Source organism: Danio rerio, chromosome 24 (assembly GCF_052040795.2).
Source record: "Danio rerio strain M-AB ecotype USA chromosome 24, GRCz13ab, whole genome shotgun sequence".
In the NCBI taxonomy this organism is placed as follows: Eukaryota; Metazoa; Chordata; class Actinopteri; order Cypriniformes; family Danionidae; genus Danio; species Danio rerio.
The window spans coordinates 24,510,513-24,528,055 of record NC_141044.1 but is presented as its reverse complement, the minus strand read 5'-3'; the positions used below and the strand labels follow the sequence as shown (position 1 = coordinate 24,528,055).

The window sequence follows — 17,543 nt, the reverse complement described above, 5'->3', positions numbered from 1 at the left end:
AGCACAGTGACAGACAAGAACGAAGCAGACCTCCCTTACTACCGTGAAGTTAATTCAAGCCATTCTGCAACAATGAGTCACACACAATGTCGTTACAAAGTTTGCGCGCTCACACACTTGCATACATATGTTTAACTTTGCACTGTTTTACAGGGCATATGTGACAGGATACACGTTTATATCCAGTGCTGTATGGACATCCGTTATGTTACTATACAAAATAAACCTGATTTAATGTCCACAAACCGGGATTGAAGCATCTTCTTTTATAATTGTACTGACACGCGTCTGTGGTGAGGATTTACAGCAATTTTACTGTCTAAATTACAAACATGCACTGTTTTAAAAAACATGTTAAACTTGTAAAACCTTTTCTTGATCACATTTAATGATGATTGATGATCACAGAGAGCTGAACAGATCTTTTATTCCCGGTTGCTTTGCGCACGTCCTGTCTTGTTAATATGATTAAATGTTTTAATATGGAGACATGGTAATACACATCTATCAATCAATTCAGTGGGCGGGGAAAGCGCACTCCTACGTCCCATTGCGGTTGGCCTCAAAATGGGAGGGAGTTGGATCCCATTTTAACGTCAGAAAATTAAAATAAAGAGACTTATTGTCTTTATATAAGCCCAATATGACTGTGGACACACTATACCCACACACAGTTCTGTCCAAACAGCTTACAAAAGATGATTTTCGTCATAGGTGCTCTTTAATGCCGTGTTTTGGGAGTTATAAAGTAGGCATGCATTATAATGGAAAAATGCATATAATGCTTATATTGTTATTGAATGTCACAATAACGATATTTCTAATGATATAATTAACTTTTAGCAGCAATTAAAAAGAAATATTTTATTTGTGTAATGATCAATGATCAAGTGTCAAGGTGCAAATAGCAAATATTTAGACATTAAAACACAACGATTGACTTAAAACCTCGAGGAAATCCAGATTCGTATTGGCTGTTGTGATTTTCTTGTCTTGGCTCCCAGTATTAGTATTTATTTTCAGCTCTAGTTTCACCTAACAGCACCTTCTGAACAGGTGGGGGTGAAGATAGTAAAGGCTCCGTCTTATTGGTTGAGCCAGACGGAGTATGCAGGCATTTTTTGCTATTTCTGCGCAGAATTGTGTTAAAAATCTGAAGATTTATGCAGAATTATTTTAGATTTATAACTAAAACCTTAATATATGAAATAAAAAGCAATCCCTTTTGAACTTTTATTTAATGTTTACAATGCAAATCTAATTACATCCACTTTATTTGGTAAAAAAAGCAAGTCTCTCATATAATATCTCTACTAAAGGACAGGAAATTTTGCTTTACACACTGTATTGTAAAAAAATCATATGAATATTTTCATATTAGTCAATCATATCACTGTAAATAATTAAAAAACTAAATAAATCTACATTTACACAAGTAAATAAACAATCAATGATGGGCTTAAAATCTGAGGAATTCTTGCGCACGGGTTCCGTGTGGGCCTACTTATTGGTCAGATTAGCATAAACAATTTATGCATGCAGCACATAAAATTAACTTAATTTATTGCTTTTAAATCACGTTTTAAAAATCATCTTCTGTCTCTTGCATTTAATTGTAATTAAAAATATTTTTTTTCCCTATGCAAGTATAAATTTTGTGTTGTTTGATTTTTTTTAAGCACTTTTGTCAACATTTGTTATTTCAAAATACGCTCTATAAATGAATCAAACATTCAAACAAATACTTCTCTGTGATTTGGATATTGCATATATTTAATATTGCAATAACTATGATAATTTGATATATATCATGCAGTCATAATTTGAAGTACTTTTGTACTCTATTTTGTCACAAAAATCCTCAATTACACCATTCGAAAACTACACATTATGAAAAAGCCACTTCCATAAGTTTCTAAATTAAATGAGCTGTTACTGTATCTGAAAGAAACGTGTGCCTTGAAGAATAATCCGTTCGAAGCCATTGAGAAAAGAAAGCAGTTTGCTGTAATTAAGCTGAAAGGTCATTAATCCACTCAACTGTACTGAACTCAACAGATGACGGACAGCTGCTTTTTGTCCACGTTGTTCTCCATGTGCTCCAGTTGCTAAATGGCACAATCGAAGCAAAATCACAGGCATGTAAATCAAATGCTTTTTAGATGAACAGAGCGACTGGAGTGTGATGACGTCATTTGAGAAATCATGATCTTCTGATGCCACATTTTAGGCCTGTTTTAGTAGTTTCTGTGTTTGTGTAGTTCAGTTAAAGGCCACACGGGGACAGTATTTGTTAACTCTTCATTCATGATGAACAGCATTTAGGAAACTATGATTTTATTGAGTAAATAAATAATTTAATTTAATTTTAAAATAATTTATTTTTATATTTACAAATTAGATACATTTTTTATTTACAAATCAAAATGAACTTAATACTGACGATAGCACTCGTATAAAGTTAATTATATAATTATACAGTTAATTATAAGTCAAAATTATTAGCCTCCATGTGAAATTTGTATTCTTTGAAAAATATTTCACAAGTATAGTTTAACGGAGAAAGAAGATCAACACATTTTTAAACACAGTATTTTTCAATAATTTCTAATAACTGATTTCTTGGCCATGATGACAGTACATAGTACTTTACTTTGCAAGATAATAGTATTGAAGTGGAGTTTAAAAGGCTTAAAAAATGTAATAGGAAATGGACTCGGCTGGGTCAGTTGGCGTTTCTTTGTGGAGTTTGCATGTTCTCCCTGTGTTCGCGTGGGTTTCCTCCGGGTGCCCCAGTTTCTCCCACAGTCAAAAGACATGCGGTACAGGTGAATTAGGTAGGCTAAATTTTCCGTAGTGTATAAGTGTGTGTGTGAATGAGTGTGTGTGGATGTTTCCTAGAGATAGGTTGCGGCTGGAAGGGCATCTGCTACGTAAAAACGTGCTAGAAAAGTTGGCGGTTCATTCCGCTGTGGCGACTCCAGATTATTAAAGGGACTTAGCCAAAAAGAAAATGAATGAATGAATGATAAATTAAATTAAATTAAATTAAATTAAAATTTAATTAAATAGTTTTATATAACTCAAATACAGATTTCTTCATGGAACAAATGCAGATACAATTTTGAGTGCAAATTTTGATAAATAATGAAAGTTATCTTATAATTTTTTTTTTTTTTAGAGTTTTTAATCTTGTAATTCCTGATTTCTTTTCTCCTTGGAAGTCTAAAAAACAACCTAGAATTAAGGTAAATAATTAAGAATAATAAATAGTTTTCTTATTGTTTGTCAAATAAACTTTGCTATTTTTTTTCCTTGGAAGTTCATAACTCTATACTGGCAGATTTAATTATTGAACTACATGGAGGTATGCAAAATGATGCATGATACTTATTCACCAGTTTTAGGTTTTGAAGTTTTTCTGTTATCAAAGTCATGTTAGATACATTGCAATACATTGTTTTTCTGCGAAATATTATTTTTTCTTTAATATTTTGTTTTACTGATGATTTTAATATGACTGGTGTTTTTGTTCTTTTAGGCATTTGCATAAAACAAAAGCACAGATTAACACAATACATTAAATAAACATTGCTGTATAATTTTCTGCAAAGTCTAACAGCATTCACGTACAGAAGTTTAATAACCAAATGGGAAAAAAAACTTGCATAATTAAAATACAATGAATCTTTATTGGCACTCGTGTTAAAAGTTTATTTTCAGGTTTATTTTCCAGTCACTTAGATATAAATATTCCAGATGAAAACAAAAGTCATATTAAACACCACAATAGCCTTTTACGTTCGTCCTAGACTTATTTCTTCAATATTATGCCTAACAAATTAAATTGAGAGACATTTTAATGGGAAAATAATGTGGGACATTATTGAACTGAGAGCTTATAAATGCCAGCAAGGTAAACAGCATTTTGTTGTAAATAAATCAAGTTTAGAAGAAACTTGACACTATATAAACAATGCTCTCTATTAGAAAAAAACAGCTCTTCAAAGGGACAGTTCATCCAAAAATACAAATCCTGTCAATTTACTCATCCTTCACCTATCACCTGTTTGAGTTTCTCTTTTCTGTTGAACACAAAAGAAGATATTTCGAAAGATGTTTCAAACCATGAACCATTGACTTCCATAGTAATTGTTTTTCATTTGGAAGTCAGTTGTTACTTCTTTCTAACATCCTTCAAAGTATCTTCTTTTGTTTTCAACAGAGAAAAAGAAGCTCATAAAGGTCTGGAGTGAGTACATTTTTATTTTTGGCTGAAGTGTCCCTTTTAAGCAACATTTCTCATCCGTAGAAGCATATTTTAAGAGTGTTTTGCTCTGTATGGTGTTACTTACTTGATATCTTGTGTTGTTTCTTTCTTATGGCAATCCTTGCCGGGCTCCTGCAGAACAGTTAGTGTTGACCCCTCTTAGCCAGGACTCCCCCCTGCGGCAGGACCAGCCCTTGGGCCCCAACATGTGTTCCCGGCTGGCAGACAGGTTTGAGAAAAGTGAGTGCCCTCCTCGAGCGGGCCGATGCCTCCTGCTGCTGCTGCTTGGAGCCTCACAGGAGCATGAAGCCACCCTTCCTTCAGGACACACTGCATGGATAGACTGGTGGATAGACACGGCTCATTCCTACAGTTTGGTCCAAGCTGTCTTTATAGTCAAATCATACTGGTTAAGCTCAGACTATAAGCTAATGGGGACATAATATTTCATGATTTTTATAGGGGTTTTTTTGTCCACCATGTTACTTGACATTTTTACGATGTAATAGTTCATGGTGTAAAATTTCACTATTTTCTGGGATTTTTGTCTAGTGTTTCACACAATATATATTTACAATGCAAACAGAGTGGACAACGAAGCAAAAATTTGTGAAATCTGATTAATTAACTTTACAAGTCACCTCAATTTACATTAATTAAACTGGTAACATTAAATAACAAATTGCAGAACTTAAAAATCGAGACTTGATTACATTATTAAAATGAGTTAAAGTAACAACAAAATACAGTTTAAGTCAGAATTATTAGCCCTCCTGAATAATTAGAGCATTGTATTTTTCCCCAAGAAGATTTCTAAACATAATAGTTTTAGTAACTCATTTCTAATAACTGATTTCTTTTATCTTTGCTATGATGACAGTGCATCATATTTGACAATATATTTTTCAAAATGCTAGTATTCAGCTTAAAGTCACATTTAAATGCTTAATTAGGCAAGTTAATTAGGGAAGTCATTCTGTAACTGTGATTTGCTCTGTAGACCAGGGGTTCCCAAACATTTCAGCCTGTGACTCCCAAAATAATGCCAGTGACCCCCAATATTCTCTGAGGTGGTTATAAATATATCAATCTTGCACATAACGGTGCACACATACCAATAGGCCCAAGTCTATTCATCGTTTAATGTTGGAGACCATCCTCCATGTTTAGTTGGAGCCGGAATTTATTTTTAATGAGCGTGAGTGCTGTAAATGTGTTAGAAAGTTTAATCTGTCGGCGCAATAGCCTAGTGGTTAGCGTGCTGACATATGGTGCAAAAGCACGTCAGGGCGTCACGAGTTCGAATCCTGGCTCAAGGACATTTCCCTACCATAGCCCCTCTCTCTCTCTCCCACTTCGCTTCCTGTCTCAATACTGTCCTATCTAATAAAGGCAAAAAGGCCAAAAATAAATCTTAAAAAAACAAACAAAAATAACAAAGAAAGTTTAATCTGGTGCCATAAAATAAATCTGCTCTGTCTGACGCTATTTCTGTGTCTTTAATATAAAATAATCACTCCAGGGGTCGGAAAACAATCGAAAGGCTGATTGCTTTTTATTTGCATGTTGTGTTTTGATGTTTTATTAACAAGCTTACAGTGTTACTATTAACTACTTCTTCAGTAGGGTATGGATGAAATATGGTAATACTAATAGTTTAATAAAATGAATTAGATTTTTGTAAATCGCCAAGCAGCCCAGGGGGTCCTGACCCCTACTTTGGGAACCACTGCTGTAGACAATCAAAAAAATATATTACTTGGGGGAGCTAATAATTTTGACCTTAAAATGGTTTTAAAAAATTTAAACTGCTTTTATTCTAGCTGAAATAAAACAAATAAGACTTTCACCAGAAGAAAAAATATTATTGGAATTACTCTGAAAATTTCCTTGCCCTGTTAAACATCATTTGGGAATTATTTGAAAAAGACAGCAAATTCACAGGAGGGCTAATGATTCTGACTTCAACTGTATGTTGCGACTGTACAGCATGAATGTAGAACAACCAGTGCTAGCTCAAGGAAGTTCGTAACTTTTTGATTCAATTACTATTTTGTCTGCATTTGTATGATCTCAATCGTACAGTTTAGTATGATTTGCTCATCCCCAATGATAGTTGGGTTTAGGGGTGGGGTTTGGAAGGAACTCCTATGAATTTGTATCAATAAGCCACTACACTGGCAAAAAATAAGATAGTTACAGTATGGGCAACACTTACTTCTTGGAGTTGCTTTTCCCTCCATGTAAATGATGCCACTTTTTGAAAGTCGTATGATTTAGGTGATACACTAAAGATTTTAAAGAGCAAGTATAGCTCCAGTGTACCAGGGCGGACTGGAGTTTAAGGGGACCTTTACACCCCCTGATGGCGTTTTCAACTAAAGTTGCATAAACTAATTTAATAATATTGTATAAATATACACCCAAAATGTTGACAAATTTTGTCATTTTACTCAATTCAATTCAATTCAATTCAGCTTTATTTGTATAGCGCTTTTACAATGTAGATTGTGTCAAAGCAGCTTCACATAAATGGTCATAAGTGAAGGCTCACCCTTCACTTATCACCTGAGTTTCTATTTTCTGTTAAAAACAAAAAGATCTTTTGAAAGATGTTTTCAGCCAGTAACCATTGACTTTCATAGTATTTATTTTTCTTATGAAAGTCAATGGTCACTTCTTTGTATCATTCTATAAAATATCTTTGGTTTTCAATAGAAGAATGAAACTCACTCGGGTGAGTAGAGTTTTATTTTTGGGCGAAGTATCCCTTTAAGTATTTTTTTAGAATTTTTTAAAAGTGATTAGTTTATTATTTTAAATGTATGGTTTTATTTACACTGGATTTATTGGATTTACTTGATTTTTTGAAAGGTAAGTGGTTGCAAACAATTTGTATGGGCTGGATTTAAACCAACAAACTAAGTTGAAACATTGCTACATTTAATTTCTTTGTTTAAATTTAGCCCATATAAATTGTTTGCAAACTTTTACCTTAAAAGAAAGTGAGTAAATACAATCAATAATTTTTTTTCAGTGTGTAATTATCAGGATATAACATGAACTTTCTGTTTATTTATTTGAATTCCCCCTAGATAATAACCATTATTATTTTTGTTAATGATTTACACAGAAAATAATGTGAAAGATGATGACTATAAAACATGCTGTATTGTTTCACAGAAAATCCACCAAACTGTAGGAATGACTCCACACATGGCATGCACTCTCAGAAATTAAGGTATAAAAGCTGTCCGGGGCGGTATCTTCTCATAAGGTACACAAGTGTACCTAAAGGTTTTGTATTGGGCCTTAAAAGTTTTTATAAGCACCTAAATAGTACCTTTTGAAAAGGCACCGCCTCAGTGACAGCTTTTGCACCTTATTTTCTGAGAGTGCAGCACGCATCATGGGACGCTCCAAAATACCCGCATGCATCACAGAAACGGCGGTCTTTCTGGTGTGGATGCTGGTTAGTAGGTCAGGGGTTAGATGTGACGCTTGCATGGCTTGTGCATGAGGTTGCGGGTGGTGTAAGTGAATGATCCCGGTCAGGATTAGATACAGGTGAAGTTGCAGAGCCAACAGAAAGAGGATTACCTTCCCCTGGTCACTGTGCCTGTAAGAGGCTTTCGTTCCTCATTCACCCTTTCCGTCGACCCGGGGACACAAACGCACATATCGTTCCCCTCGAGGGGTCAGCAGGACCTGTGGGTCACCAAACATGCCACCCAGAAGGCGCAGTGGGTCTAGACGGGGCTCTGTAGGTAAAGGGTTTCTGATTCTGAGACCGGGATGAGCAAATTGATCATGAAATATTGATGCTTTAGATACTGATCCCGCATGGAGACCATAGACACGCATACAATTGATCCTTAGTGGTTTATTTAATGCTTTTATTGCTTCATTAGCATGAAGGTTAGGATGGATCGTCGGTTTTGAAAAGAGCAATGCGGAGTCATTCTTGTTTTTGTGAAGAACAAAGTTTGTGTACTGACTTCTGCTCCTATTTCTTTTATAAAAACATCTTATAGTGTTATTAGTTATGAATTGCTATTATTGACACATAGAGAGGATAAATATACACAAAATCAATTGTCTGTGCTTTATTTGGTAATAATACACAGCAAAAAAAAGATTTTTTTAATCTGGTTTCTAGTCAAAATATCTAAACATTCGGTAGCACTTCATAATAACTACACAATATGAACCATTTATTGAGCATTAGCAAATAGTGAACTCATTATTTGTTAGCATTAACTCTACATTAATAAACGTTAGTTAAAGGTTTATAACTGCAGCTATAAATGCTGTATTCTTGACTTACAACCACATTTATAATGTGCTTAAGAACTGTATTTTCATACTTTGTTGATGATTTATTTTTCATTAATAAATTAAGTATTACATTACTTACAAAGCAGTTATTTAAGCATAGTTTTTTACAGATCATTCAGAATGAGTTAGTAAATGATTAATCAACTATTTAAATCAACATTTTATAATTCTTATTATTCAGGCATATACTAATAGTTAATTTGTATGTTAATAAATGCTTTATTAACTCAACATCTTTGCAACCTTATCTAATATTAAATTACTGAGAAGTTTCAACATTGCATCCTATTATATTGTTAAATTATTTTAGCGTTGTTGTTTTATCCAGTTTTATGTTGTATTTTGACACTCCTGTCATTTAGCAATGTTTAAACTTCACAGTAATTTTACTTTTTAGAAAATATTGCAAAGATTATTGTTCATTTGATACCAAGACTTAAATTGTCATTTATAAGGGATTTATAAAGCATAAATAGTCCTCATTTTAGATTAGGTCACAAAACTGCATGAAGTTGAGTTAGTAAAGCATTTATTAACATAAATAGTAACAATTTCTATATAATAAAATGTATAAATGTTAATTTCAATAGTTTATTAATCATTTACTAACTCATTCTGAATGATCTTAAAAAAACACAACTACTCTCAAATACAAATGGTTTGTAAGTAATGCAATACTTCATTTATTAATGAAAAATAAATCATCAACAAAGTATGAAAATACAGTTATTATGCACACTGTAAATGTGGTTGTAAATCAAGAATACAGCATTTGTAGCTACAGTTATAAACTGCTTACTAACGGTTAATAATGTAGAGTTAATGCTTAACAAATAATGAATTCACTAGATGCTAATGCTTAATAAATGTTTCATAGTGTGTAGTTATGTAGTAAGTGGTACCAAACATTCTTATGTCTTGAAGCATTTTCTAGGCAAGCAAAATAAAATGTCTTGTTTTCAGAAATATTATGCCAAAATGAAGTGAGTTTTTCCTTAAAACAAGCAAAAAAATCTGCCAAGGGGGTAAGAAAAATATTCATGTTTTTACTTTTGAAATAAAATTATTTTTCTTGTTCCATTGGCAGATTATTTCTTTAATATATTTAATTATTACATTTTATTTTTCCTTTCTTAGTATATTTTGACCTTGTTCATTCATTTTCTTTTCGGCTTAGTCCCTTTATTATTCACCACAGCGGAATGAACCCCCAATTTATCCAGTATATAATTCACGCAGCAAATGCCCTTCCAGCCGCAACCAAGTACTGGGAAACATCCACACACACTCATACACTACGGTCAATTTTAGCATACACTATTCACCACGTTTTTGGAATTGTGGGGGAAATCAGAGCACTCAAAGGAAACCCACGTGAACCAGCGACCTTTTTGCTGTGAGGCGAACGTGCTACCCACTGCTCCACTGCGTCACCCATATTTTGACCTATATTTCTTAAAACAAGACAATATGTTTGCTTGTCTAAAAAATTATTGTTGATTTAAATTGTTTTAGATATTTGGACTAGAAAGAAGACAAAAATCTAAGCCTGAAAAGCATTCTTGCAGTGTGCTTTTAGTATTAAATTAGCATGAACATTAATATGCATTAGTAATTGTAAATTGAAAAAACTTTAGGAGGAAATTGGAGGTCATGCAGGAGCTCAAAATGTTTGAATCTATCTAATCTTCTATAAAAGCTAATGGTATTTATATATGTCTTGATATTTTTGTTGATCATCAGTGGTTTAGTTTAGAGGGAACACTAATGTTTAGCAAGTGAAGCTCAAGCAGTGACAGCAGAATAGTTTTTACACCAGTTTTGCACTTAAAAATGGGTTATTTCCCCCTATATCCCCTTGAATTATTAGCTCCTCTGTTTTTTTCCCCCAGTTTCTGTTTAACAAAGAGAAGATTTTTTCAACACATTTCTAAACATAATAGTTTCAATAACTCATTTCTAATAACTGATTTATTTTATCTTTGCCATGATAACAGTAAATAATATTTGACTTGATATTTTTAAAGACACTTTTATACAGCTTAAAGTGACATTTAAAGGCTTAACTAGGTTAATTAGGTTAACTAGGCAGGATAGGGTAATTAGGCAAGTTCTTGTATAACAATGGTCTGCCGAAGAATGTCGATGGTTTAACGAAGATTATAGCTGAAAGGGGCTAATAATTTTGTCCTTAAAATGGTGATTAAAAATTAAAAACTGCTTTTATTCTAGCCGAAATAAATCAAATAAGACTTTATCCAGAAGCAAACATATTTTCAGACATACTGTGAAAATGTCCTTGCTCTGTTAAACATCATTTGGGAAATATTTTTAAAAAGAAAAAAAAAATCAAAGGGGTCTAAAAATTCTGACTTCAGCTGTATATATAATATATTTTCATTTTTTTAAATGATTAGTTGCCTTTACTTAAAACAAGAGATTAAACCTGTTGCTTTTAAAATGATTAGTTGACTTTACTTAAAAATAAATGGGTAGACCTGTTACTTTGAAAATTATTAGTTGACTTCTATGTAGTCTTCTATTTAAAGATGAATTGGTGCATATTTATTACCATCTTGACATCATTATCATTAATGAATCATTATTTCTGACACTCTTTTTGACTTGGGTAAAATGATTCAGGATCTTTATTTGACAGATTCTGATTTGTTGATGTATTTTGAAAAGTTGAGGCTTAAATTTAACCTCAATAGAAAACATTCTTTTCTATGACATCCATCTCCATCTTCATTTATATAGCACTTTTACAATGTAGATTGTGTCAAAGCAGCTTAACATCGATATTAAAAAGAAAGAGTTTTTAGTTCAGTTTAGTTTAAATTTCACAAATGAGTGAAAGATGAAATGAATGACATTCACATTAGAAGTTAAATTAAAGAATTGCAAACATTTTTATAACAATTTTAAAAAAAAAATGTTGTTTACAGAAGTAAATTAAATAAGTAAATAAGGCATTCATTAATGTCCACTAATTTGCATACATTTTCAGGGCCAATATCTGAACATTGGATATTGGCGTTTTAAAAATTTTGTTTTTTTTCTTTTTATTTTTAACATATTAGAATATTTTTTTTAAGATTTTGAAAATATTTTGTACACTTAATTCAGAAAATACAGCAAACAGCCACACAAAAAAAATTATTCATTACATTTACTAAAAAGATTTTAAGGTTACAGGTTGCAAACAATTTATATTTATTAACGTTAAACTTAATTTGTTTGTTTGAATTTAGCCCAAATAAATTGTTTGCAACCACTCACCTTAAAAAAAAAAAGCCAGTGAATAACTTTTTCAGTGCAGGAAAAGGTCATTTTATCAAACCTTTTTGTAAAAAAAAAAGGTTAAAATCTATAATCAGGCAAATGATGTATGAGCATATCTTTCTGTCAAATATTCACACTACAGATATGAATAAAACTAGTTTGTTGTATGAAGTGGAGATTTATGTATAATTTACAGAAAACAAGCGTTATCGTAATTAAAATCTGCAGACCCAAATGTATAAAGTGAGAAGCTTAGAATATTTTGCAGGTTTTCTGTATTAAATAGAAAAATAATAACTTTATGAAAAGCCAAAAATGTCAACGCTGACAAGTGTATTGATAAAATATGTTCATCTTGTCTTACTAGCATCTTGATCATGTAATATTTTCCGTCTTTTACATTTAGTTGTCCACTATAATGATGAGCTGGCTCGCTGTCCTCATGAACCGCCTCTGCCTTTGTGTGGCAATGGCAGAAAATTCTAGACAATAGAGGAATCTGACACCCGTTTGAACAGCATGGCCATGGTCTGACTAATCAGAGTAGTATAATACAATCAGAGAGATGTGCAGTGATATTGCATGGAATAAGAGAGGCCGCTGAATGAATGCATGCGGCACTAGAGAATACAGCGGGTAAAATGAGCGCCGCTACAAAGGCGTACGGATGAATAATGCAACCAAGGTCTATTCATAATTTAAAAGCATGCTGCTTTTTAGTGGTGAAAAGCTGGCGGATTGCCAGTTGACCCAAGTCACCCCGCGTTGAGCTTAGGTCAAACAGAGTGATAGTTCAGACAAGACTAATCAAAAACCTATAGATGCCACTGACATTTACTGACATAATGCGAAGAAATTTTTAACTTGGTGACCTTAATGACTTTTGTGTTAATCAAATATGATTAAATTATATTTTTTAGTATTTAAATATTAAAATAAGGCTGCGTGGTGGAGCAGTAGGTGGCACGTTTGCCTAACAGCAAGAAGGTCGCTGGTTCGAGCCTTGGCTGGGTCAGTTGGCATTTCTGTGTGGAGTTTGCATGTTCTCCCTGTGTTCACGTAAGTTTCCTTCGGGTGCTCCGGTTTCCTCCACAAGTTCAAAGACATGCGGTACAGGTAAATTGGGTAGGCTAATTTGTCCGTATATGTGTGTGGATGAGAGTATATGGGTGTTTCCCAGTAATGGGTTGCAGATGGAAGGGCTTTCGCTGCGTAAAAAATATGCTGGATAAATAGGTGGTCCATTCCACTGTGGCAACCCCAGATTAATAAAAAGACTAAGCCGAAAAGAAAATGAATAAATGGAAATTAAAATATATTTTAATTATAATTCAAATAAATTTTAAACTGTAAATAAAAAAACTACTGATTTACTTATGTTTTATCTATCTTTATAAGTTTGTTTCTGCTTTTTAATTTACAAAAAAATTGTTGTAAGAAAGCTGAAAACTTTCCCCAGTACTGGGTTGCGTCTGTAAGGGCATCCACTTCGTAAAACATATGCTGGATAACTTGGCGGTTCATTCCGCTGAGACAAACCCTAATAAATAAGGGACAAAGCCAAAAGAAAATTAATGACTAAAGCTGAAAACTTGTAACCACAGAAACAACCAATGCATGACTGGTTACAGGTTTCCAGCTTTTTTTTTTTCAGTTTTCTTCTTTTTTGTTCAGCAAAAGAAATAAACTCAAGCAGGTTTAGGTGGGTAATGAGGACAGACGTTTCATTTTTGGGCGAACTGTACCTTTAGGATGTGTAATGTATTTACATATACACATTTAAATTTTATATTAAATGTTAATTTGTTGAATTATGTTGTTATATTTATCACCAACGGCAAGATGCAAAAAAAAAGGAAAGAATTATGTCTATTATAACTTAACCATTATGTGCTGTTGGGGATGTTTTCATCCACTCTGGGGGTATTTTTGTGTCTTTATTTGGCCATAACTTTTTCTGTGTTTCAGCTAGCAGAGTGATTTTTAATGACAAAACTTATTTTGATAAATATTTTGAGAAAATGCTTAAAAAAACTCTGGGCAAATTTACTAATCTTTTGTTATGTTTGAGATGAAACATCCACTGAATTAAACTGCTGTAAAAGTGCATAAGATAAGATTTTAGCATAAATCTGATAAATCAACCTCAGTCCTGATCAAAACTACTAATTTTCTTCGAAAATTAAAGGATTTTAACTCTTTAATTGCCAAATTCATTAATGATGTCACCGATTTGGTGAAAAAATAGACACAAAATGACGTTTTTTTAATATAAAAAATAAAATCTAGATTTAAATTTATTTATTTATTTTTTTTACCTTTTATCAAAGTCTTGAACATGTTAAACAACTTTGTTTTTGATACATTGTTTCTGATTATTTTCATTTTTCTCCCTAATTTACTGATTTGCTGTTTTTGCCCTATTGAATTCCAATATAACCACATTTTTTTATTGCAAAACCATGACACCATATAATCATGCATTTTTTTTATTGTTGGTGCTTTTCCCTATTGGGAAGAGGTTACATTTGTAATTTTTACTGTGTTCTTCTGGCACCATTAACCCTTTAGAGGCCTGTGCAAAAAAGCTTAGATTCTGGATTTTATATGGAGTATAACAGCAAATTAAAGTGTGTGTCTATGTGTGTGAGTGTGTGAGAGTGACCTTGACACACTTACCTTGATGTGTCTGAGAAAATCTAAATCTGCATCTCAGCTCTCAGAACTACATGGAGTGAATAAAAACAAAGACTGTGTGTTTCTGCACAATCAAATGTGATTAAAATGGAAGTCAATGGGGCCAAAACAGCCACCAATAGTTAATTAGGATGAAAAAAATGAACATATATTAATGCATCAATATCACTGTTGTTCCTAATCATTCACATGTCAAAGAAAGGAAAACAAACCCAGTCCACAATTACTTTTTATAATGAAAATACATTATTTTGTGTGTTTTTATCACCAAATCAGTGACATCATTTATGAATTCGGCATTTAAAGAGTTAAAATCCTGTAATTTTCTAAACAATTAGTAGTTTTGATCAGGACTGAGGTTGATTTAAAAATTGAAAACAATTCTTTATCCGATGCATTTTACAGCAGTTCAGTTTAGTGGATGATTTCATCCCGAACATAACAAAAGGTAGTAAATTTGAACAGAGCACAAGGGTTAATGCCGTTTCATTTATTTGATGTATTTTATTGGTGTACTCTATTGCTTTATGCAGAAAAAATAGAAACACTATAGCAATACAAATGCATTATATAAATGATAAAGTATGCAAAAGTGTAGATATTTTTTAGATATGTAACTTTGCTAAATGTTATATTGTTGATTTGCTGATATTTGCTGAAAGATTAACATATTTATTATTATAAAATAATAATAAATATAATCTATTCAATATTCCTATATAAATATATTTAATCACTAAAATATAAAAGTAAAAAACATTTTAAAAAGGGTATTTTTGGAAATCGAGTGTTCAATCACATTTTTAACTGAAATGTTGTTTTAAGCTGTTCTTTATCAACTGTTGACTGTGTTTGGGTGTGATTTATACTACGCTAGTCACACAAAAGCGGGGCGATTCATTTATTTTTTTTTCTTTATCTGAGGGCAAAAGTCACAAACTACTCAGCCTTATCAGCACTCGTTGAGCAACTTGTGAACTGAGTGTTTGTTAATCATCTTAACCAGGATTCCTGTGTGTCTATTCTTAAAAGTCTGAGATGTATCCAGTCGGTGTATTTTTTCACATCATTCACCAGTCTGGAGCTGATTCATGTTTCTGCAGTGCTAATCAGCTGCAGAGTGTCTGGGGGTCTGGCCATTTGCGAGTAACTGAAGCTTTCATCTGTTGCTGAATAAAAATGCAAGCTGCATCTCATGAGCCCTATATCGATCATTAGGAGTTAATGGCTAGGAGTTGAGGATTGGAAGAGAAATAACCAGAGGAAAGAGAAAATGGATGCGTGAGAGGAAGAGTGGATCGTTGAGAGCACAATATTTAGACGTATGATTAAAGGAACACTACTTTTTTTTGCAAATAGGCTTATTTTACAAGTAGAGTTGAACAGTTTTTAAATCCATTCAGTTGATCTTTGGGTCTGGCAGGAGCAATTTTAGCTTAGCTTAGCATAAATCATTGAATCGGATATTACCCGATTAGCCAGATTATGGCTAGAAACTACACTCACTGGCCACTTTATTAGGTACTCCTGTCCAACTGCTCGTTAACTCAAATTACTAATTGGCCAATCACATGGCAGCAACTCAATGCATGTAGGCATGTAGACAAGGCCTGCTGCAGTTCAAACCGAGCATCAGAATGGTGAAGAAAAGTGATTTAAGTGACTTTGAACTTGGCATGATTGTTGGTGCCAGAAGGCTGGTCTGACTATTTTAGAAACTGCTGATCTACTGGGATTTTCACGCACAACCATCTCTTGGGTTTAAACAGAAAAAGCGAAAATACCCAGTGAGTGGCAGTTCTGTGGGCACAAATGCCTTGTTGATGTCAGAGGAGAATGGCCAGACTGGTTCAAGCTGATAGAAAGGCAACAGTAACTCAAATAACTTCTCGTTACAACTGAGGTATGCAAAAGAGCATCTCTGAACACGCAACACGTCCAACCTTGAGGTGGATGGGCTACAGCAGCAGAAAACCACACCGAGTGTCACTCCTGTCAGTTTATAACAGGAAACTGAGGCTACAATTCACACAGGCTCACCAACATTGAACAATAGAAGATTGGAAAAACGTTGCCTGGTCTGATAAGTCTCGATTTCTGCTGCGACATTTGGATGGTAGGGTCAGAATTTGGCGTCAACAACATGAAAGCATGGATCCATCCTGCCTTGTATCAACAGTTCAGGCTGGTTGTGGTGGTCTAATGGTGTGGGGGATATTTTCTTGGCACATTTAGGGTTCATTAGTACCCATTGAGCATCATGTCAATGCCACAGTCTACCTGAGTATTGTTGCTGACCATGTTCATCCCTTTATGACCACAGTGTACCCATCTTCTGATGGCTACTACCAGCAGGATAATGCGCCATGTCATAAATGAATCATCTCAGACTGGTTTCTTGAACAGGGCAGTAAGTTCACTATACTCAAATGGCCTCCATAGTCACCAGACTTAATCCAGTAGAGCACCTTTGGGATGTGGTGGAAAGGGAGATTTGCATCACGGATGTGCAGCCGACTAATCTGCAGCAACTTCGTGATGCTATCATGTCAATATGGACCAAAATCTCTGAGGAGTATTTCCAGTATCTTGTTGAATCTATGCCATGAATGGTTAAGGCAGTTTTGAAGGCAAAAGGGGGTCAAACCCGGTACTAGTAAGATGTACCTAATAAAGTGGCCGGTGAGTGTATATTCCGGTACTATAATCAAGGAACTTTGCTGCCGTATCATGGATGATATTCTTCAGTACCTGAAAATATACCCCATTGCATAAATATTACAAAAATAGTACAAATAGTACAGTTCTGCAAAAATAATACAAAAGTAATATGCGTTATATAATTGCGTCTGCTTCAGCAATGGTACAGCAGCAAAATTTCTTGATGTCAAACTAGAAAAAAGCAACTTTTTATTTTCCTTCAGTCTTCTTGGTACACAATGCAATTACAGAA

The 17,543-nt window shown here is 33.5% G+C and overlaps 1 protein-coding gene across 8 annotated transcripts in view; it reads left to right on the top strand.

Annotated features, from left to right (window-relative positions):
• Positions 1-17,543, top strand: part of atp8a2 (ATPase phospholipid transporting 8A2) — a 143,935-nt gene that overhangs the window by 4,333 nt on the left and 122,059 nt on the right. For 2 of the 8 annotated variants that reach the window (XM_087309492.1, XM_087309491.1), the window contains exon 2: positions 4,409-4,510. The exons of the other annotated variants lie outside the window; for them this stretch is intronic. In XM_087309492.1, the coding sequence (XP_087165618.1) occupies positions 4,409-4,510 (102 nt within the window). The remainder of the gene's footprint in view (positions 1-4,408; positions 4,511-17,543) is intronic. 8 annotated transcript variants of the gene reach the window in all.